Genomic DNA, 23,589 nt, shown 5'->3' with positions numbered 1-23,589 from the left:
ACTTAAAGGGCCTCTTAAAATCAATTTCTGTACTCCGCCCCGACAAAGGGATTAGCGCTGAAATCAAATTTGGGGTAGTGTGGATGCAATTCGATGGTAATGGCCTCCAGGAGCTATCCCAGAGTGCTCCATTGCGACCGCTCTGGACAGCGCTCTCAACTCAGATGGTAGACAGGAAAAGCTCCGCAAACTTTTGAATTTCATTTCCTGTTTGGCCAGCATGGTGAGCTGATCAGCACAGGTGACCACGCAGAGCTCATCAGCACAGGTGACCTTGGAGTCCCAGAATCGCAAAGGAGCTCCAGCATGGACCGAACGGGAGGTACTGCAATTTCTGAATTGAATTGAATTTACTGCCACAGCAGGCCCTACAGATACCGCTAAGGCAAAAGTGTCCGACAACTGCACGCACCCAGGTGCACACACCTAGAATGGAATTGATGTGAGCAAGCACTCGAAGAAGAATATATTTTCCCTGAGTTAGCTCTGCCCCCTTGTCAAGGCACTTTACGGGGTTGGGGAAATCAAAGGACAGCAGGCTCATTAGTAAACTCTCAGCCTAGCCTAGCCGGACACTTGGCTCAGAACACAGACCCCAAAACAGATCACACTATAACCTCACTAGCACACAGCAAGTAAGCAAGCATACAGACAAACTAACAGATGGTCACCTGATACATTATATATGATATTTTGAAATGCATAGAGGTATTTGGAGTGGTTGTTTGCTACCTAATGAAGTTGGTCTTTAGCACAAATTCCAGGATACACTTACCTCATTGTGCAGATTTGTCAACATTATGTTTACTAACCTTGGCAGTTTTGTCAGCAGAGGTAGATGAAAACTTGGTGGCATCAGGTGAAATAGCACAAGAAAGAACAGCATCTTCATGGCAAACAAAATCTTCTTCTATTTTTCCAGTACAAATATTCCACACCTATAAAATATTATTAAAATTTAAAATGTACAGGCTACTTTTGCAGTTTTTGATCAATTCAATATCTATAAAACAGTTCTAATACAACAACATACACTGGACTAAGTACATCAGGAACATCCATATATAATAAAGGTTTGTGGCTCTTTACAGATATGCAAAATAGGAAGGGTGTAATAAGGAGCAGTAAGGTGAATAATTAGAAATACAATGAAAATGTAAATTTGAGCTTTAAAAAATGTTGCAGTTTATACTTTTGGTGCTAAATTACATACTGTAATGTAATGCAGAATTAATCCAACAGCAGAAAAAGCAAACTATAATCAAAATATTCAATTACGGTTTTTTTTTATTGCCATATTTTCCTACTGGACTGACTCTAAAACATTTGCATTTCCTGAATATAGCAGTTGCGCCTACTTTTAATCCTTGTTTACACTGGGTTTTCTAGCATCCAGTATAGCTACTCTGGTGGGGAAAAAACAAAAATAAAAATCACACTTTATACTGATGCACCACATCTACAAAAGGGGCTTGCACTGGTGCGTGCGGCTATATCACATAGTTTCCACTTCTAGGTAAAAACCTCGGCATAGACCAGGCCTAAGTTTCATTCTTTGAAAATTAAATATACAGTTTTATGTTTTTTGCTACCAATTAAAGACACAATGCACCTTCTGTAATTTGTCAATACAAAGATATTTTATATTTACCTTAACTGTTCCATCAAATGACCAGGAAAGAAGTCTTGAATTTTCCAAAAGCCTAAAATTCTTCACTGCTTCCTTGTGACCTTTTAAAAATATATATTCTTCTGACTGCCAATTCCACACCTGCTTATAAATATAAAATGTGTAAGCTTTTAAAACAAACAATGGGTTCTTCCTCCACATTGCAAATATAATTTAACAATGATTAACTTGTTCTTTTCAGCAGAAAATATCCATTGTCTTCCAGTCCATGTAAACTATCGAAGGTACCTGGCTTTGTTGCAACTCACCTTGGGTAAGCACTAATGTGAGCCAGTCACAAAAGTGTATTATAATGGCCAGAAAGTTCATGTGAATGAAGTAACTCTTGAGAAAAGTCTGAAAAGGGAAAAAGCCTCCCCAATAAAATTTGTATAATGTGACTTTCAATAACTACAAAAAGAACAGGAGTACTTGTGGCACCTTAGAGACTAACAAATTTATTAGAGCATAAGCTTTCGTGGGCATCCGAAGAAGTGGGTTGTAGCCCACGAAAGCTTATGCTCTAATAAATTTGTTAGTCTCTAAGGTGCCACAAGTACTCCTGTTCTTTTTGCGGATACAGACTAACACTGCTGCTACTCTGAAACCTTTCAATAACTAGCTACCATTATTAGTGAGTTTGAAAACTTCCCCTGCAAACTCAAATGTGGGGCCTAAAAACCTTGATTTCAACCAATAACTTTTCACACTGTAACTCAGATTTATTTTACCGTAAAGCAATTTTACTCAGATTTATTATACAGTTAAAATACATTTTTGATCAAATATCACTTTTTGTTTTAAAAGTTTGTATAGTTTTTTCTTTTTAATTTCAGCAATTGTGCATTAAACATTCAAAGGATGTTACTTTATTTACAGAAATTATTAAACAGCTCAAGATTTTTTTTAAATTATTTTAAACCTATAGCTTTCTGCACCAAAGAATAAGGGTTAGCCAATAGCTAAGAAAAGTATGTGGTTGAAAATCCAGAAAATTTAAGTGCTAAATTAGCCACTAGAGGGAATCCTAGAACAAAAAACAACTTGTCAGACAAGTTAAATAAAGGACTTAATAAAATTTTCCTTTACTCAGTAATTCTTACCTCCACATGGGTGCAAAAAAGAAAAATACAAAAAAAGAAAAGAAAAAGAATCAGACTTCAAGCTCAGTCCTAGCCTCCCATGTGCAAGTGTGCATCTCCGCATATTTAAGTCAGCTACCATAAAGGCACAATCAAGGGCCTGATCCAAAGTACACTGAAGTCAGTGAGTCTTTTAATTGACTTCAGTGTACTTTGGATCAGGTCCCAAAATTCTTAAATTACTAAATGGTTGAACTGTCTATTTTGAGAATCCATATTTCTTTGCAACTATGACACCTATTTCAGCTAAATTTTACCGAAAGGGTGTAATTCATTATTATGTGAACACAAAATAGAAAAGTTCTAAAACACACAATGGTCACCACACTACTTTAGATTTTACTAAACATTTGGTCCTTTCTAGGCCATAAAGGAAGTGCTCCTTTTTCTGACTTGGTTCTTTTTGTTTCTGTCCAACAAGATAAGTATGCACAATTAATTACTTAAAAGAAGCAATTTGCTGTCCCCATTCTATACAATTTTTTAAAAATGCAACACCTATCGGTCCTGAACTAAGTAAAGTCTGAACCTCTACATATCCATTGATATCAAAGACCCAAATTTGAATGTCAGTGGAGATTTATTTGTAACAAAATAAGTACTTCAGATTTTGTAACTTCAAATTATAAACCATCAGAGGTATTGAACTTGGTTAGTCCCTAACCCACAAATCAGACAAATTATATTGTATCTGTGGTTCTATGAACACGAGTGTAGAGAAGTTGTGAATGATGCCATTAGAAAGACAGCCAGCAAGTTTCAATGGTGGGGTTAGGAGAAGTAAACGAGATGACCTTGCTAACAGACATCTACATGCCAGTCCACATTGCTCAATTGTGATGGTCCTCCATCCAAATGGACCATGAGACTAACAATGGTCAACATGGAAAATGCATGGAGTGTATTGAGTCTGCACTATCTGTAGTGTAAACCTACTTTTTTTTTAGTAGCTTTGAATGCTCCAATGTAAGTTTAAAACATTTTCCACACCTGTATAGTTGAATCATCAGAGCTTGAAATAAGGGTTTGTCCATCAGATGTAAACTGGCAATGTTGTACAGATTTCTCATGACCAGTCCTGGATTTGAAAACTCTCTTATTTGACAATTTCAAAACCTTTATAAGGAAAATCAGAGAGATCATTTATGAAGAATTAAAATACAGTCATACATATAATAAACTGAGAGAAAGACATGTAAGCAAAACGTCTGAAGTAAAAATAATGGAATACTATACAGTACTACACAAAAGTGAGGTCTCAAATCTAAACCAGTGGGTGAGAAAAAAATCCATATGTTAGCCTGACCCTTGGAAAAAGTGAGCAGATAATCTACATTGTTAAAAATTGGCTATAAGTCCTTCAATTTCTTTTGGGTATCAGACATGTATGTACCAACCTATGGGTGAAATTTTATGTGTGTTCGTGTTTGTTGACTAATATATTCTGCAATAGCATATGTGCATCACATTACCAATATGTATTATTTGCTTCATATAGATATCAGTACGTATTAAGTACATAAAAGTAATATAATAGCAGTTATATAGCCTTAATGGGCCTATGCTTTTTATATAACCCTGCCCACTTATGTTAAGTATTCCATAACCCCCTCCATTCACTGAAGTAAGTTTTGGTTTAAGCAAACAGGGAAGCAGTCAAGACCAGGACAGATGAATGCTTTACCATAGCAACAGGAAGAAAGTTACTCTTGCAGACCAGTACTGAAATGTCCCAAAGGAAAAGGATAAAACATAAGATTGTTCTATCCTAGTACAGACCTACGAGGTGCCTTCACACCCTTTATAACCTGGAATATATGTATTCGTAACAAAGAGATGAGGGGTACACCATAGTACCAGAAAAACAAAGTAAAAAGCTAATTGGTTAAATGCAGTTTCAAATAACGTATACAGTACCTTGCAGTTGTAAAAAGGTTGGATATGAAAAGATGGCTTTAGGTGGTTTAGCTTTGGAAGCATATCTTCTAAGGTGAATGTAATAATGCTGCAAAAAATGTCTTCCTGGAAACTGGTATCTTATAAAACCTTTTTCTGTACTATATTATTATTGGCTTGTATCAATAAACCTAACTCACATAGTTTATTTGGTCTCTTAAATATATTTCATAACAAGCCAAAGTGTGGTCAAACTATTGACTATACAATTTATCAACATGTTATATGTTTCATGTTTTATGTTAACATGATTGCAACACAGCAAATTAGCCTCTAAATTTATGTTATGCTCAGCAATTAACAGATTACAGGCAAGTGCAATTTTTCAAAATTTGTAGGCACTTGTCTCTGTAATGAGAGATGTGAAATGAGTCAAGTGGTCAACAAGTGTAAGACACTACTACTATTAACACTCTACTTACTCCTTTTATGTGAGCGGACAAAAGTATGGGGATAAATGCCAAGACAGTTCTGATATTTATAAACTGGATAATAAATGTGTTAGTCTCCAAACATGCATGGCAGCAGGGGAATATATTGTTCTCCCTTTTCCTAGTACCTCCAGTTGCATCAGGAATCTACTCAGGACATGAGGCTCTATTAAGTTCCAAGCAGTACTCTCTCTACACTGTGATCTCCACGTTCTGGAACCCACTGTAGCCGTTCTGAGAGGGAGCAGAGGACAGCTAAAGGGGACCATGCAGGCAGCACAGAGGCATAGGCCCTCCAGTAGATCCCTAGATCCATGCAGATATTGGGGTCTGTGATCCAACATCTTGCTTCTTTTGCTAGAAGGGGAGAAAACCCTGATGACAGAATTCTGAGGAAACTCCTCACGGATTACCTCTCAGTTTTCCTTCCCTAAAGCTATTCCCACTGTTTTTTCTTCATGACAGGGAGTGACCTGGGTTGGTGTACTCATTGTTGGATAGGGGAACAGTTGATTCCCCATAATACAGGTTTATAATACCATTTCTTTTAATCTTCAAGAGTAAAACATACTGCTTTTTGATGACACAGTATCTGAATTACTTATCCTCTCTCTTTCTAGAATTTAAACAAGAATGTTACTTTTATGTTAAAGAAAGCTAGTCAAAAATCATTAGGAACACAAACCAGTGGATTTACTCAATACTGCCCAAAAATCAGGGTACAGTACCTTTACTGTTCCACTCTCCTCTCCAAATGCTGCATATTGAAGATCTTCACTTAGGCAACAGCAGCAAATAAGAGATTCCTGGGCTTCAGTCAGATAGTCAGTATGGCCTGTATTTCCATTAATTAGCTGCAACCAAAAATGTGGATTATTAAACTAGAGCAACTTTGTACAGCATCTTTACTTTAAAACACGACAAACCTACATCTTTTGTGGGACCACCACTGTTTTAGCATACCTACCTGAACATAGGATATAGTACATTCAGATGTGCTTTTCCAAGGGTACGTCTTCACTACCCGCCAGATCGGCAGGTAGTGATCTATCTATTGGGGATCGATTTATCGCGTCTAGTGTAGACACAATAAATCGATCCCCAATCGCTCTGCCGTTGACTCCGGAACTCCACCGCGGCGAGAGGCAGAAGCGGAGTTGACGGGGTGCGGCAGCAGTCGATCCCGCGCCGTGAGGACGCGAGGTAAGTCGAACTAAGACACGTCGTCTTCAGCTACGCTATTCTCATAGCTGAAGTTGCGTATCTTAGGTCGATTCCCCCCCCGGCAGTGTAGACCAGGCCTACCCCAGAAAGAAGTTATAAAAGCTGTATAAACTAGCTCTAGGCACTTGTTCTTTGGACAAAACAAATTTAAGTTGAGAAGATTTTACAGCTCCTGCAAAACATTTTTCAAGTACATCAATACAGTCAGGATTTTACACACCTAGCAACTGGGTATGATTCAAAAAGGATTAATATACACATCTAATACAGTATGCCTTAACTACATGTCACCTCTGTCCACATCAGTTCAACTATCACTTTCATGTAATCTTCATGGAAAGATCTTTGGAATGCAATGATTCACAAACAAGTGAAAGCTTCTTTTAAACCAGTGGTCTCCAACCTTTTTACACCCAAGATCACTTTTTGAATTTAAGGGATATGGGGTGCTAACTCCGGGAGGGGGAGCAGGGCTGGGGCTCGGGGTGCAGGAGGCAGCTCGGGGGGCTGGCTCTGGGAGGGGGCTGGGTGGGGGGGACGACACGTGTGGCATGTGGCTTTGCACACCGCCCCTCTCTGAAAGCACCGCCCCTGCAGCTCCCATTGGCCACAGCTACCCGTTCCTGGCCAAAGAGAACTCCGGGGGTGGTGCTTGCAGGCAGTAGCAGGGGATACGCTTACCCTTACCCCCCCATTCCCTGGGCCGCGCTGGCTGCTTCCGGGAGCAACATGGGGCTGGGGCAAGCAGGGAGCCTGTCTTAGCGGCAGCCCCGCTGTGCTGCCAGATATCACGATCAACTGGGAGATCCTCTAGGATTGACCAGTCGATCGCGATTGACCGGTTGGTGACCATGGTTTTAAACAGTCTCAAAGAAAAAAGAAAAAAAAAAAAAAGCTTTGCTTACAGTAGTTTACAAACAAGATGTTAGGGATCTATTCTCCCATGAATATGCAAAAGTAACTATACATGTGCATTGAGGAAAAATAGCATGGTTTGATTCTTTTAACGAATGTATTGATTTTGACATGGGCTGGAGACTGAAACCTTTCACTGGGGAAGGTTATTCTAAAGATGGTCACAGGCCAAAACCAACAGCATTTGTGTGTGTTCCTATATCGGTGCCTTCCTAAATCCATGGCAGGTTTCTGATTCTCATTGGTTAACCTCTTTTAGATAATGAACATAGGTAATTTGTTCAAATTGTTCACAGAAATGTTAGAAGGGCTTAAAAAATTCACTATCAGAGGCAAAGTGGAAAGTTTTCCTTGGTGTGCAAGTAGGCACTGAAGTTCATCTATTTCTGAAAATCAGAAGTCAACTCTTTTTTTTTTTAAATGGCAAGTGGCTATCTGTTCACTGGGAAGTAGTCTAAGAACCAACACATTCATATGCCAGCCATTAGATGGAAAGGACTTGGTCACTCCTAACCTTGGACACAATTCAACTTGCAACCTAGAGAAGAAATATTCTATACTTGATAATCAAACCCTCTGAGTCATCCAATCCCACTTCAAAGTTTCAAAAAATCCAACGGTGTATTTCTAGAAGTAGAGAATACTGAATCACTATAACTACTGCATAGCTCTATATCCCTTCTTATAAAAAAGTAGAAACCAGGTATAAATGATATCAGAACTTGAGACTAAAACAGTTTCAAAGTCAATCATTGAAACAGAAAATCTCTAGAGTAACACCGCCTCTCAAAAAAAATTGCAATTGTATAGGTAAAATAAGAATGCTTTTAAAAAAATTCTTCTTGCTGGGGGAGGAGGTTTCATAATTTAAGTTATTTTATTTACACTCCTTTCGAGTATTCCTTAATGAAAAGGGGATAAAAGCATGTGGACAGCAGAAGACACATTCTAATGTAAAACACTGCAAATAGTAAGATGACAAAACAAACACAAACACACATAAGAAGAGACAGTACTGAGTAAACAGGTAGATAGAACCAAACAGACAAGCAAGATTGGGAAAATGTTCAAGTATCTTACCAACCTTTTTCTCCATGAGGAATATGGTTATGCACTCAGATCCTCTAATACATAGATGCTCAAATGTCCAAAGACAGAAAAGGATGTTGGAAAAAAGGCCTTTTCCTATAAAGGTCCAAATAGTTGTAACAGATTTGCCCAATAGTAGGTAAATATTTGATATTTTCTTAAAATATAAAATAATGCAACCTAACAGTTTATGTCAAGTATACAACAGAACCTCACTTACCAACACTTCATCAATATACGCAGTGTCTTCCTACTTTACTGTAAAGATTTAGTAGCAGAGAGCTGCAATGAGAGCTCTATTATACCTTCCACTAATTTTACAACATATACTACAAAATATTATAACTAGACAAAATGCCTTGCAAAAGAACCAAATACATTTTGTAATGTGTTATTCTTGCTTTAAAACAAGAAAAGTTATGCTGCTTTTCTAATCTAGTTGAACAAGGACTAAACCCTGTGAGGTACTGAGTACATTCCCCTCCCCTTGAATTCTGCTGGATTTGCAAAGCATGAGTACCGTCACTGCAAAGTCCCTAATGAAGATGTTATATTAGTCTAAGGTATTATTGTAAGGTGGGCAATAGATATAGAGCAAATGTACAGTACAGATAAATCTGTACCTATGACTTCTGAAGTTACTTTGAAAATAAGATTTAATCTCTCTAGTTTTAATCTAGTTCAAACAATGACATAAAAAAGCTATGAAAAGCTGTTATTTTAAGTTCTAGTGACGTAAATAGTAAGACTAAGTCACTAATTATATGTGATATCAATTCTGGTAGATAGGATGTGAAATTCAAGAGTTTATATAATTAAAAAAATTAATACACCTGCAGCGATGCTTATTGTTCACCCCAAGCATTCTTAGCCCACATACTCAGATACTATTTGGCCCAAATTTCAGAAGTGCCGACTCTTCACGTCAAGCTTTTAATTTTCTCTATTGTTCTTCTATAAAATTTTAAAAGTTTTTTTTTCTCCCAAACAAAAAAAGTAATGCTGCAGGGTAAGCGCTGTTGAGAGACAAAGCCTGGCTGCAGTAAGAAGTTGAGAGCTCAATTCTACTCTTTGAATTTCTGCTTAACATTGAACTGGCCTTACAAGTCACAGATACATAGATTCCAAGGCCAAAAGGGACCACTGTGATCATTTACTCTGACCTCCTGCATAATACAGGCCACGGAATTTCCCCAGAATAATTCCTTTTGAATTAGAGCATGTCTTTAAAAAAAAAGAAACCAAGATCCAATCTTGATTTAAAAATTGCCAGTGATGGAGAATTAATCATGACCCTTGATTAATTGTTCCAGTGAATAATTACCCTCAATGTTAAAAATGTACACCTCATTTCCAGTCTGAATTTGTCCAGCTTCAACTTCTAGCCATTGGATCATGTTATACCTTTCTCTGCTAGACTGAAGAGCCCATTATCAAATATTTGCTCCCCAGGCAGTCCCCTTATAGACTGTAATCAAGTCATCCCTTAACCTCCTCTTTCTTAAACTAAATAGGTTGAGCATCTTTGAGTCTACCACTATAAGGCAGTGTTCTTCATTACAAGGCCCGTGAGCCAGTGGCGGTTCCTATTGACCCTAAGAGCGGCTCTCTAAGTTCCCTCTAAGCTGCGTGGCCGTGCAGCAGGCTATAAATAGCCAAGCAGCAGCTCTAAAGGGCCACGCAGCAGGGACCTGGAGAGGAGAGAGATAGGGGGTGGGTGGGAACTGGGGAGGGGAGCAAGTTGGGGCTTGCAGGGCTGCTGCGGGCCTCTCCCCCGGCGCTCCCTGATGCTGGAGGGGGGAGAGAGGGCCCTTCCCCTGGAGCTCCGTGCTGCCCACTGGCAGGGGGAAAGAGACCCCTTCCCTGGAGCTAGCTACTGCCGGTAGGGAGAGGGCTGGGGGGAGTCCTCTGGCCCCAGCCCGGGGGCAGCCTGCCTGCACCCCAAACTCCTCATCCCCAGCCCCACCCCAGAGCCCGCACCCCCAGCCAGAGTCCTCACTCCTCCGCCCCCTGCATCCCAACCCTCTGCCCCAATCCTGAGCCCCCTTGTGCACCCTGAACCCTCTCATCCCCGGCCCCACCCTGCAACCCTCACCCCCAGCCAGAGGGCTGAAAGAAAGCAGAGGAACAAATTGACCAATGGACATTTGGACTGCCTTACTAGGATTGCGATGACAGATTACAAATACTGCATGAACAAAGTCAAGGAGGAACAGGCACACTCTCGCTCATCCAGTTTTTAAAGTAAGTTTTGCATTATCTGCTCTTAAAAAGTTTACTCGCATAGGTGCCTTTTTAATTCCATATATTTTCCTGGTTATTATTTTATAAAAGGAGTATCATTTTATTGTACAAGTAGACTGTTTTAGTTATACAAGTGGCTCTGTAACATTACATCATTAAGGAGTAGTAAGCAATGTGTTAATTTAGTAGTTGATGTGGCTCTCACACTGAAGATTTTTTGCCAAAGTGGCCCACGCTTCAAAAAGAGTGAAGAGCACTGCTATATGGCATGTCTTCTAATCCTTTAATCATTCTTGTAGCTCTTCTCTGAACCCTCTCCTATTTATCAATGTCCTTGAATTGTTGACACCAGAACTGAACACATTATTCCAGCAGCGGTCACATCTGCATCAAATACAGAGGTAAAATAACCTCTAGCTCCCTACTCCTACTTCCCCTGTTTATCAATTTATGGACCACATTAGCCTTTTTGGGCGCTGATCGGATGGAGGTAATTAGAATTCTAGATCTAGGTGAGCCTGGTCAGTACAGGACTTGCCCACCATCTTTCCTCTAAAACAGTTCTTCCATAATTACCACAGAAACTTGTTATATTTCAGAAATACATCTGTTAATCATAAGTAAGTAGAGCATGTGTTACCTTAGAAAAGAGTCCAGTTATGCTATTGCATACGAGTTGCTTGGACAAATAATGTTGGCAAAAATTCATTAACACTTTCAACTAATTAGATTCACTATTCCCCCTCCCTAAAAAAAATTTAAGGGTGGACTGATCAGAAAAGAGAATACATTGATCAGTAAGACTTTGTCCCATGCGTGTATATCTGCTCTACTTGTGGGAAATAGCCAGTAGTGGAAAGAGCAAAATAAGGGAGTATAGATATGTAATACAGAGTTTAGAAGCACAGACAACTATGCTAGATAGTTTCAACTGATCTGAAGTCTCATCTACCAAAGGCAGCATCATCAGACCCCTGGAAGGTGAGCTTAATGTTTTATAAAAGGAATGTAGAGTTGAACTAGATATCTACCTTGCATTTCTCCCTTGCCAGCCTTTTCCACCCAGGAAAATGTGGCTGTTCTGGACAAATATCCTCAAATCTTGTCAGCCTTGCATGCGTCTTTGATACAGTTACAGATTCTTGTAGTGAAGGTATTCTTAGGAGTGCATTTTGGCTCCTGCATCTCATGTTCCAGCAGAAAAACAGGACCTTGGCTTTTCAGGTCTGCTAAAGAAAAACCTTCAGAGCCCTTCTGATATCTAATGTGTCAGAGTTGTTCTCTAATGTTTGCATCTGATTAGAAAGACAGCAAGGAACATCTGAAATAAAATTTCTCTTTACATGTGAAAACTTCTAGTTTTCTTAGAAACACTTCCTGTAATTAAAATCATATAATGAGTCTGACTAGAGAAAATCCCTAACTCTTAATGTGTTCTGTTGTAATGGCTTCCAGGATGGTGCCCTTAAGTATGAGGACGCATACGGTCATTGAATTTAAGATATTGCATTGGTGACAGCCTATTGAATCTTGCATAATTCATACTATAATCACCCTTTCTGTGCACTATTCCACAAACTCATTTCAGCAAGAGAAGCACATTCTGAATGTGATTCTTCCCAAGAAGTTAGGAGAGTACTAAGGACCCAACTGAAATTACTTCTTTCCCCAACTGACTTTGCTTAACAGCCACGTTGTGCACGACTTGGGTTTTTCAGATATTAATGCATCACTAGGCCATAGCTTATACGATTCTTTTGTAACGGAAGGTGAAGGAGTGGATGTGCAGCACAGTGAGTAATCTCAAGAGCACTACAGCTTTCCCTGTAAATGTGACCCCAGGAGCTCAACTCTGTTCTAGTCCTCAGTGATCTTCTGTATCACTCTGGTCAGTGATGGAATAGGGGAAAAATCACACAGCAATCTTGCCCATTCTTTAGAAAAGGTGCCAACAGCTGCCACCTATAGTCCATTTGCCTTAACAAGTACCTCATCTTGTAATATATGTATTATTATTACAGAAATCTGCTGGCTAATGTAAACAAGGTGATGAGTGGCTTAGCCAGCTTCAAGGGAATCCACTGAAACAAACTTCACTCTCCTGGCTATGACATGTATCTGATCAGGTGTTCTTCTGTTACATTTACAATTCCCTTTAGGGCCATTGTCCTGGACCATCATTAAAAAAGACTAATGAAACATTAGCATTGCTTTCCTGTGTGTAATATAGATGTCAGGTTATTTGTTTGGGGACATGACCCCAAAAAAGGATCCCAGTGAGAGCTCTATGGCTATGTGTGTCCTCTAGCAATCAACATCTCTTGCAAGCATGTTATCCAGAAATGGACACAAGTGTATTCCTTGGTGAATGTTCTGGGCATTATTACAAGGATAAATTGGGACCCCTTGTATTTATAATGGAAGGATGTGTCTGAAAACCTGAGGAAACTCCTAGTGGCATGTGGTGATTTGATATGACGGTAGGCTTCTCCTTGAGGCCTACTGACTTTAAAAAAATCCTATGAATGGAACACTCATTAGCATGGAAGAAAGTTTCCATTCACAATCCCTTAGACCTGGTGCATTTGTCGAGGTCCTTAGATCTGACAGCTCTGACTCCTTGCAACTTCTTCAGAATAGAAGTGAAAACAATACTTTCTGATTCTTTCAAAGACCAAATGCAAATTCTTTTTGATTTTCTCCAGGTCTCATTTGTTTGTGGAAGATCTTTTCCAGACTAGGAGGAAGCAGGAAATATGCCTTCATCAAATGAGGGGGTTTTAGATTCTGGCAGATGGTAATATGGAATGAACTGTGTCACTTGAGGTGGAATGACCTGAATTCTGAAGGTCCCCTTTGTGCATCTTCCCTCAGCTCAATCATGATTCCCTTCCATTGGTTCTACAGTATCAGTACGTACATAGGAAGCACCTGCAATGAGGATGCGAGTGAGCACTTGTTTGCAGAGGACTACACTGCCACTTTGTCAAGGAAAAACTGGTAAGAGGCAGATTCCACCAGCTGCTTCTCCTGCTGGTCTGCCTTCCAAGTGAAGAACTATAAATCTCTCTTTACTAAACTGGTAGCTATGAAGCAAAATGGATAACTGGAAGGTGTCCAAATGGCATGAGCTACGATGAATGATGCGCCAAAACCAGCGTTCAGTAGGGTTTGTGCACATTGTTTTCTGCAACAAATTGTGTTTTAGTTAAGTGTGCCGTGAGAGGGATGTCCTAGAGAAATAGCTTGTTAAGGTGAAGGAGTGCAGTTACATAGTGAAGTAGGTGATTGAGGCATGGTGTCACCTCTGCTTCATAGCATCTGCAAAGTCAGGACCCTCTTTCTGTCTACTTGATCCCTCAGAAGATGGAGTCAATGGAAATAACTATCTGACCTACTACAATCACAGTGGCATCAATTTTGGCCCTATGGTAGCATCCTATCAACTTTTACCGATGATCAGATGGATGTATTACCTTCTAGACAGCTGGTCCCATTCAACCCTGGTTGAATCCACTAGGAGTGGATGTTTCTAGGTGTGATTTTTTCCAAACAGGATTCAGGTAACTCTCACTCTTTCAGGGAGGAGTCAAATCAGGGTCAGCTGAGGAATTTTCTGAAAGCCTCCTCATTTTTATTTACTCTCTAGCACCTCTGTTGGAAGGAGCAAAGAGAAACAAGTCAAGGGGTAGTATATTCCTTTTATTGTGGAGACTGCTGATGGAGAGTGTCCTTGGAGCAATATGTACTATGTACTGAGTATGAAAGGATCTCCATGCATAGCTGGATTGAAATCTTGCAGCTTTTCTGTAGTCATGTATCAAATGCAGCACACTTCTGGAAGGCATCCATGGCACAGGCGGAGGGTGCCCCTGCAGTAACCTGTACTAGGAAATGAGCAAGAGGAAATCTCTGGGTTGCAGAGGATTATCTGCCAGTTTTCCTGCAGCGATAACTATCGAATGCAGTATATCCATGGATGGAATGGGAAGGGGTGCCAACTAATGAAACAGAAGACAGAGAAGCTGCTTGGTTGATGCGGAGAAGTTGGTGGGCTTGCCTTATGAGAATTTTCACCTCATTTACTGAATTTCTCCTTTGCCATGCTTTGCTGTATAAAGTATGATGCAAATGACTTTCTTTTAATGCTTTTGTTGGCTCTGAGCCAAGAATTCTGGTTCTGCTGGGTTCTCTGGAGGGGCTCCAACCACTCCCACGGGTTCCATGTCCTCCTACTTAAACAGTCCAATAAAAGGGGATGGGGCACAGCAGCTCTGAGTAGAAAAACATATGGTACCTTTGGAGGAAAGGGAAGAGGGCCTATTGCTTCATTATAGGCCTTTTAATTAGCCTTGGTGCAGGTTCTCCGGGCAGAGGAAGAGACAGACAATTTGGTGAGGAGATGGAGGAGGGGGAAAGACAGAAAATAGTAGAGAAGCGAGAAAAGGAGGGGAAAAAAGTAGGTAAAAGGTCCCAGCAAAGAGGAAGATCCCTTTCTGGGCTCTTGACAGACTAAAAGGTAAAAAGGATGGGATACCTAAGATTCCGTGTTTACTCCTGCAGGGGCAAACACTTCTGAAGGGAAGTTGTCAGGGAGTTTCCCCTTCAGCCAGGCTTGCACAGATGGAATGCTGTAACAGCCTCCTTTAATCAGAAGAACGGACATGACCCAGATATGCCCCATGCAAAGGAGAGCAGCAGAACAATCAGTTTCAGCTATCCCCTCACACTACATATTATGGGCAGCCAGAACAATTTGTTCACCCAGGAAGGGCTGCCGGGCCTCCTGCCAGCCAATCATGGCCGATACAAAGCAACTGAAATAGTTGTTCTCCTGGTCAAAGGTAGGTTTAGATAACACTGGTTAAAACTCTGGAGACCTATCTTCATTAGCGCTCACACTACTGCCACCACCAGTAAAGCTGTAGTAGTGGGAAATGTAAAGAGAAAAAACTACTGTAGACAGAGCCTAAAGAATTTTAAATAACCACTAAAACAGAATACCAGACTAAAAGGATCATTGGTCTACTGCGACATGACAGTTCATGTGTGTCTGCATTTTATGTGCTATGCCACATTTTTTGGAGGATAGAAGTTACTAAGTATGGAAGAGTTTTATCAGTCTCTCAATTACTTCATTCACAATTTAGAGATTCATGGAATTGATCTGAAGGCAACATTTGGCTCTAAAAAAAGTAAAACTTGAAAGAAAAAGTCAGTGGATATAACGTCACATACAAATGTTTTTCACTCCTTTATCAAGAAACACAGAATTCTACTTTCCATTTGAAATGTTATGGTTAAAATGAAAGTCAAAAAACCAAAACATTAAAAAGCCAGAAGACAAACGTACATATATGTACACAGACAATAAGACTCAAACAATTATACTTGAAAATAAATGCTTAATGAAGACTAATTATAGGTGAACAAATAACTTAGAATTGGGGGAAGATGCTGATTCCTCATTATTTCATTCACTGCTCTCAGATAAGAATATTGATAATGCTGACATTTGATAGTTGTCATTCACCAGCAGAAAAATTTTAGAATTTGACAGTCTGAATTACTACACAGGAAATGTAGATCACCTTACTGGTCCCATGCAATATGGGCGTTCAGTTTTCAGTTATAAAAGTTAGTGCCATTGCTTTAAAATACATCACTTCTGCACATCCCACAAGAATTTATGCCGAAGGACCAGTGAAGTCATATACACAATTGTCTACTGAGTAAAAAAAAATTCCCCCTTGTCATTCCTGAAGCTTTAAATTTTTCAATTTGCTTTGGGTAGAAAAGGCATTTTACAGGCTGAAAAAATACTTTCAGCTACAAGGATCACCTCATTCTCTCTCTTCCATGGCCTACAAACACTTAGTGTATCCCCAGCAAGCAAGATTTTTAGATAGTTTGCATTAGGGTCCAGTTTCCTTAGTGCCTCTGCATGCAGAACTCCCACAGAAGATACAAGTTGCACATGGATGAGCAGAATTTGGTCCATAATGGGTATTATACCTAAAATGCTGTTAGTGTCCCGAACAGCAAGAAATAATTCAGAAAGGGTTAGTGACAGACTGTTCCACCCTATTTTGTCAGATGTACTGGGGTCTTGTAAACACGTTCTGCAGCTACTTCTTGTCCCTAAAGAAACTGTCGAGAAAAGTCTAAATTATTTAATTCTGCTCACCCCACTATTTATGCTCTACTTTCAATTTACCTTTGTTTTAGAACTTTTTTGATACTCCAGGATTTTATAGCTCAAGGATTAGAGATATGTCTAAACATGCCAAAACTATGAGAAAATCTGGATCCAAGCTTTGTGGCTTGGGTCCATCTTTTTAAAGGATGGATTCAGGATCTTTTAGGATAACCTGCATTTCAGACATAGATACATAAGGATAATGCAAAAATGTGTATAGGGAAGGCCATTGACAACTTAGTATATTTAAGTAATTGTCTGATCTGACTTCTAAAAAAAAAAAAAAAAAAGTTAAACTGCAACATACTTACATGAAAGGAATTTTTGACATTTAATATGAAAAACATTTTGACAAATTCTGAACAGACAGCATTTTGTAACAAAAAATGAATATAAGCATGTTTTCTTGTAAGCTACTGTAGTTAAGCATGTCAGTGTTCTAAATTAGCTACACTAGCCACTTGATGCATCACTTCTACAGGATATCACATCACATAACTGATATAACTTGACATAAAATTATGGAAGGATACATGCTAATTCAAAAATATTTCTATTACAAAAGTGAAGGCAGCTACATATGTGTGTTTAAAGTATTTGGTATTCTTAGTTTCACCAGTGTCTCGACAACAATTTGTATTTTTAACCCATACAGAAATATTGTACCCAAAATTAATAAAATATAAGGTATACACCTAGTTAAGAACAGTTATTTTATAACAGAAAAGGTCCTCTACCCTTCTCCATGCAGTCAGCTTCAATTTGCATATCTTCCTTTTCAAGGGAAAAAGCCCACAAATGTTAACAGGTCTTGCTCATTAAAATAGCCATAGCTCCTTTGTCTGGACCTAATGTATAGTAATTCAATCATTTAAAGAGTAAATTACAGAACATTAGCCATTTACATGCCAGATCCAAATGCTTAAAATCAAAAACAAAAATAACTTAATTCTTAATGTACTTTTTCTGTAGATTACAGAGACCCTTGGGCATATTATTGATTTATGAATTGAAGTCCATACAGAAATACACTTACTTGTAGATGTTTCTGATTGAGAATTGCTAAAACCATCACTTCATCATCCTGGAACACAACATCTAGTTCACGTTTTAACACAACAGCAGAGGACTTGCACACCTTACTTGACTCCCAAATCTGTTAAAGGGAATAATGTATCAAAGGTTCTATAAGGAACAGGATATAAAACTTTCAGTCAATAAATAAGGGTACATACAAAAAGTAAGTAAGAAACTCATAAATGGAATCATTTTAAATCATTGAGAATAGCTGCTCAATATTTTTAATGACAGGTTTCACAGTAGCAGCCGTGTTAGTCTGTATTTTCAGTTATTAGATTACTAGGTAGGGAAGTACAATCCAAATAGATAAAATGCAATATTGATATTTTTCCCATACTGACTCCCCTATACTTCTACTCAGAGAAGTCACATGCACAAAGTTCACCGGTTCCTAACTTGAAATCAAAGAAAATAATTTTTAAAATGAAAGTACCAGCTATTGCATTATATATTTCATTTGCATAAGAAGTTTCAAGAATATGAATACTGATTACTGAAGTCAGGAAAGAAACAGTTTATCACATGAATGTAGGGATCAAAAAATATAGCACAAATATTATACACAAGTACATATCCTAAACAAGTAACAACATGTAAATATGCCCATACAACTGGAAATAAATTAACTTACCCTTATTGTCTGGTCATCCGACGATGTCAGAAATAAAGATCCATCAGGAGAAAATGTCACACAGTGAACCCAACTCAGATGTCCTCTGCAATCAGCTACTTTTAAAAAGGATTCTGTATTCCATAACTACAGCAAAAATATAACAAAGGAAGACCCCAACTATATCATCACCACTACATTCTAAGTACAAAACACAAAGCACATACAATAGTACCTAAGAACATACCAATTTTTTCTACTAGTATTTGCTTTCAGTCCTCATCCTGAGTATACTAACTGTAATATGGAGTTGTCTTCTGCGGTCACTATTTACTATAGATATTTATTCTTTGAAAGATGAGCCTTCTCAGTTGTATAACTAAATCAATCTAATATAGGTAGTGCTCAAATGTAGACTTAAATGTATCAGTTTTAGAAAATATGATACTCAAATGTTTTAGGACTAGAACGGATAAAGTAAGTATTCCATCCACTACAGTAACTCCTCACATTAAGTCGTCGCGGTTAATGTTGTTTCGTTGTTACGTTGCTGATCAATTAGGGAACATGCTCTTAAAGTTGGGCAATGTGCTTCTCCTAGCCTACAGCACCTTCAGCCTCCTTGCTTGCCTCATCTCCAGTGCCAGTGGGCTGTGCCTGTGTAGGGTAAGGCAGGGGCACCTCCCAACTATAGTACTGTACTGTATGTACAGTATGTTTGTAAACACACATATGTGCACACTCCTCCCCCCCCCCCACAGCGTAATATTAAATTGTTTATTTAAAATATATATAATGCCTTTTGTCTGGCAAAAAAAAAATCCCTGGAACCTAACCGCCCCCCCCCCCATTTACATTAATTCTTATGGGGAAATTGGATTCGCTGAACATCGTTTCACTTAAAGTCACATTTTTCAGGAACATAACTACAACCTTAAGTGAGGAGTTACTGTACTTAGTGTTTTTCATTTGGCTGAATCGTCAAAAGCCCTGTAGTGTACCGGTATATTGTACAAGAGTCTTTTATACCATATTATCTCTTGAAGACTGAGTTTTTCTGATTTATTTTTCTTTTAACATGTACAGTTAAATAAAATGTTCATTTTGCGACTTATGTGAAAATATAAAAATAAACAATGTTCGAAATGAAAAATATGTATAGTTCAAAAACAATATTTCACCATTCAAAATTATACCTCTAATAAAATGAGTAAAAAAAATAGAAAAATGAATTTAAAATATTACATTATGTGCTAACAATACTAAAGTAACTAAGTACATTTTGCGCACACACACACACACGTACTTTTCATTATTGAAAAGTTCTAGCTCTCCAAAACTATGGAGAAAATGGGGTGTCTAAATACATTATAGTATCCCAGGAGTACTATTTAAATTATGTTAACAAGGATAGTCACTTACCTCAACAGAATAATGTGATAAAGCAACTGTTACCAACTGATTGCCAGGACAAAAGTCACAGTACTGGATTGTACTATGGTGACTTATAAGGACTTCTGCTAACAAGTCACTGGTTATAACATCAAGAAGCTGCAAAGATATACAATTCTAATAATTATATTGTATTATCATGACTATTACTTAGCTGCTCAATAAAAACTATAAGATTTATATGTACTTTACTGCTGGCAAGTAATTAACTATGATCATTAGTAGTAGTTTAAAGCACTCAACATGTATTCACCAACTGGGAAGAATGTGGTTCCTTAAATTAACAGACCCACTCCTTTTTCAGAGACCTTATACCATCCAAGTATTTAATTAAAGCATATTTAAATACATACTTTAATACAAAATAATTACTCCTGAAGGAATTCGGCACAAAAAAAAATTATGTGTACAATATTTTAAAATTCTGCAAATTATATTTGTCAATAAATAAATGTGGAGGCTCCAGCATGGCAGTGAAGAGCACAGGCCACTGGCTGCACAGAGTGGGAGATCACCCTGAAGCCCCCCTCCTTTCCTCAGGACACAGACTCGGTGAGGCTGCACCTGACGCTGACACAGCACAAGGGCCGGGCCTGCCCCAGAAACATCCCAGGGCCCTGCCTCTCTGTGCCAGGTGCAACACGTGTGAGCAGGCAGGCTCAGCCCGGCAGGATCCAAGTGTGGAAGGGCTTAGTGTGGGGGGATCCAGGTGTGGGGTGAGAGGGTTCTGTGCAGGGCAGTCTAGGTGCAGGCAGCTCAGTGGGGGGGGAGATCTGGATGTATGGGCTCATTGGTTTCGGTGCAGGGGCAATCAATGGGACTCTGTGGGGGGGGGGGGTTCAGCTGATGGTGGCTGGCACTCAGCGGGTGGGGGGCATGGAAGGGTTTAGCGGGGTGGGGGTGTCCAGATGCTGGGAGATTGGGGCTTGGTAGGGTGGGTGTCTGGGTGCAGCTAGTTTGGATTCAATGGGTCCGGGTGCGGGGGACTCATTAGGGTGGTCTGGGTGCAGGGTGGGGCTCAGGAGGAGGTGTAGGGAGGGTGGGATTAGGGGGATCTGGGTGCATAGGGGCTCCGGATGCAGGGGTAAGCCTCGGAAGGGTGGGGGTTCAGGTGTGGAGGCTCAGCAGTGGAGTCTAGGTATGGAGGCATCCAGAACACGGGGGTTGGGCGGACAGGGGAGCAACTCCCTGTACAGTGATCCCTCCCCCCATGGCCGAGGAGCAATGGGGCAGGAAGTGAGGGGTGGAGGGGCTGCAGAGCTTCCTGCAGCCGAGGGAGGATTCCGGGGGTGGGTCTGCCCCAGCCCCAGCCGCTCCTTGCAGGGGAAGAGCAACTCCCATCCGCCCCCAGCTTAGCAGAGACTAGCAGCTGAGCCAGGCGCAGATTAGGAGCCACCAGCCAGGGCATCCCTATCCCCTGCAGTGGTTTACCTCTCCGCCGGCTGCCCACACTGCTGGCTTGGGGCTTCCCTATCAGAAAGTCATTTTTCTGCAGGGAAGCAAAAAAAACTGCGAGGGACATGAATTCTGCACATGTGCAGTGGCACAGAATTCCTCCAGGAGTATAGAATATTAAAAATACATCGTATTTTTGACCTCAAAACATGCTACATTGGCTTTACAGGTACTCCTAGAACACTGTGTAAATGAATACTTTTCTTTTAAATATTTGTATGATGCAGCCAATTCTTAAAGGAAACAACTTTGCATTAGTACTGGCTCCATCAACTATAGTCAACATGCTGTAAAACTAACTTTTCCTCAGTCATTTCATTTTTTTCAAATCACCAATTATTATTAAATTAAATCTGGTAAGTAGTCCATTATATAATGTTTATTAAATAAAATTAAAGCCATTTTTGAGTTGTACAACTAATCCTGACAGTATCTTATTTCTGCATACCAGAACTCAAAGGCTGAATGCTTTATCAAAACTCTAACAAACAGAAGGCTAATCCTACGCCAATTTTTAATCGTGAGCTACTTTAATAACTCAATTGTAGGAGCCTGAAAAGAACTGAGTTTATAATACTAATTATCACATAATGGCAAAATTAGACTTTGAATCATCTCCTGACTCAATCCACAATGATTTGACATCTTTTCTAGCTTCCCTCAAATGCCTTTAAGCAGGCTACCATAATTTAGTAGTTCACAAACACAGTTATGCCTGTCCTTTCATGGAACACATTTACAATGTTACCCATGTGTCTCTATGCCCACTAGTCGCAGGGTGTCACACCTACGGCCTGCTGACCACTTTCATCCATCTGCAACTCCCTCTGTGCACAAAGAGGACCTGGCCTGCTGATGCTCCTCCACAGATTATTCAAAGGGGCCATGAAGGAGGAGCAAGCTTGTGCAGGGTTAGGGCTTTCCTCCTCCTGCTGTTGTCACCAAGACTTTCAAACTAGTTTCACATCCAATTAGCTGCTTTGCTTCCCCTCCACTGCAGCTACCACAGAAGGCTCAAAGGAGGGGCAGCTTTTCAAATGTCCAGGGAGGCTCCTGTAACTCAGGCCTCCAGGGCTCTCTAAAAATTATGCTGGTGTCTCTCCACAGTCCCCAGAGCTCAAATAGAAGATACTCATCCAGAAGTCCTGGATTCAGTCCCTACAAATGACCTAAGCAAGGATGTTGGCTATGGTGTCTGTAACCCTAGAACACAATCTGCTTCCAGAGCTAGAAAGAAATATCAAGAACCCTGATGCCCAGCGCTCCTCTGTGTTGCACAAATATTATGTAACCCTCTGGCAGTGTGTTGCGTCCCCTTTGTGGGCTTGTCCACATATCAGCATGCTCTCTCTCTCACCAGTTATTCCAATGCTTAAAGTGGAAGAGGTCTCTGCAACGAATCTGAAAATTATGAGTTCAAACCCTGCTGATATCAGTGTGTGTGTGTGTATGCGCGCGCGCGCGTGTGTGCAAGTTAGTATAAAGTCCCTGCAGTAATTGTTGGCATAATTTATATTGCAAAATATTGTATTTAAAAAGGAATTTGGATTCTGTGTTAGTATTTGTCTTACTGCTGTAGTTTTAGTGTTGGTATTTTGGTTAATGGAAGCTGTCCTTCTAAGACAGATGTTGATAAATTGGAGAGAGTTCATAAAAGAGCCACAAGAATGATTAAAGGATTAGAAAACATGCCTCACAGTGATTGAACTCTTTGAGCTTAACAAAGAGAAGGTTAAAGGGTGACTTGATTATAGTCTAAGTATCTACATAGGGAACAAATATTTAAAATGGACTCTTTAATTTAGCAAGAAAAGATATAACATGGTTCAATGGCTGGAAGCTGAAGCTAGACAAATTCTGACTAGAAACAAAGCATGCATTTTAAATAGTTATAGTAATTAACCATTGGAACAATTTACCAAGGGGCACAATAGATTCACATCACTGACCATTTTTAAATCAAGATTGGATATTTTTCTAAAATATGTTCTGAGAAATATTTTGGAGAAGTTCTATGACCTGTAACAGAGAGTCCTGTGGCACCTTTAAGACTAACAGATGTATAGGAGCATAAGCTTTCGTGGGTGAATGCCCACTTCATCGGATGCATCCGACGAAGTGGG

The 23,589-nt window shown here is 39.7% G+C and overlaps 1 protein-coding gene across 2 annotated transcripts in view; it reads right to left on the bottom strand.

The window, feature by feature from the left end:
* APAF1 (apoptotic peptidase activating factor 1) overlaps positions 1–23,589 on the bottom strand; it is a 79,326-nt gene that overhangs the window by 10,862 nt on the left and 44,875 nt on the right. For both annotated transcript variants that reach the window (XM_026648857.2, XM_026648858.2), the window contains 7 exons: positions 19,982–20,110; positions 18,581–18,706; positions 17,906–18,025; positions 5,927–6,052; positions 3,802–3,927; positions 1,652–1,771; positions 813–938 (listed from right to left, as the gene is read on the bottom strand). In XM_026648857.2, the coding sequence (XP_026504642.1) occupies positions 813–938; positions 1,652–1,771; positions 3,802–3,927; positions 5,927–6,052; positions 17,906–18,025; positions 18,581–18,706; positions 19,982–20,110 (873 nt within the window). The remainder of the gene's footprint in view (positions 1–812; positions 939–1,651; positions 1,772–3,801; positions 3,928–5,926; positions 6,053–17,905; positions 18,026–18,580; positions 18,707–19,981; positions 20,111–23,589) is intronic.

Source organism: Terrapene carolina, unplaced genomic scaffold (genome assembly GCF_002925995.2).
Source record: "Terrapene carolina triunguis isolate 2854851 unplaced genomic scaffold, T_m_triunguis-2.0 Scaffold68, whole genome shotgun sequence".
NCBI classification, from domain to species: Eukaryota; Metazoa; Chordata; order Testudines; family Emydidae; genus Terrapene; species Terrapene triunguis.
The sequence above is the reverse complement of the archived record's forward strand: the minus strand, read 5'-3'. Positions and strand labels throughout refer to the sequence as shown.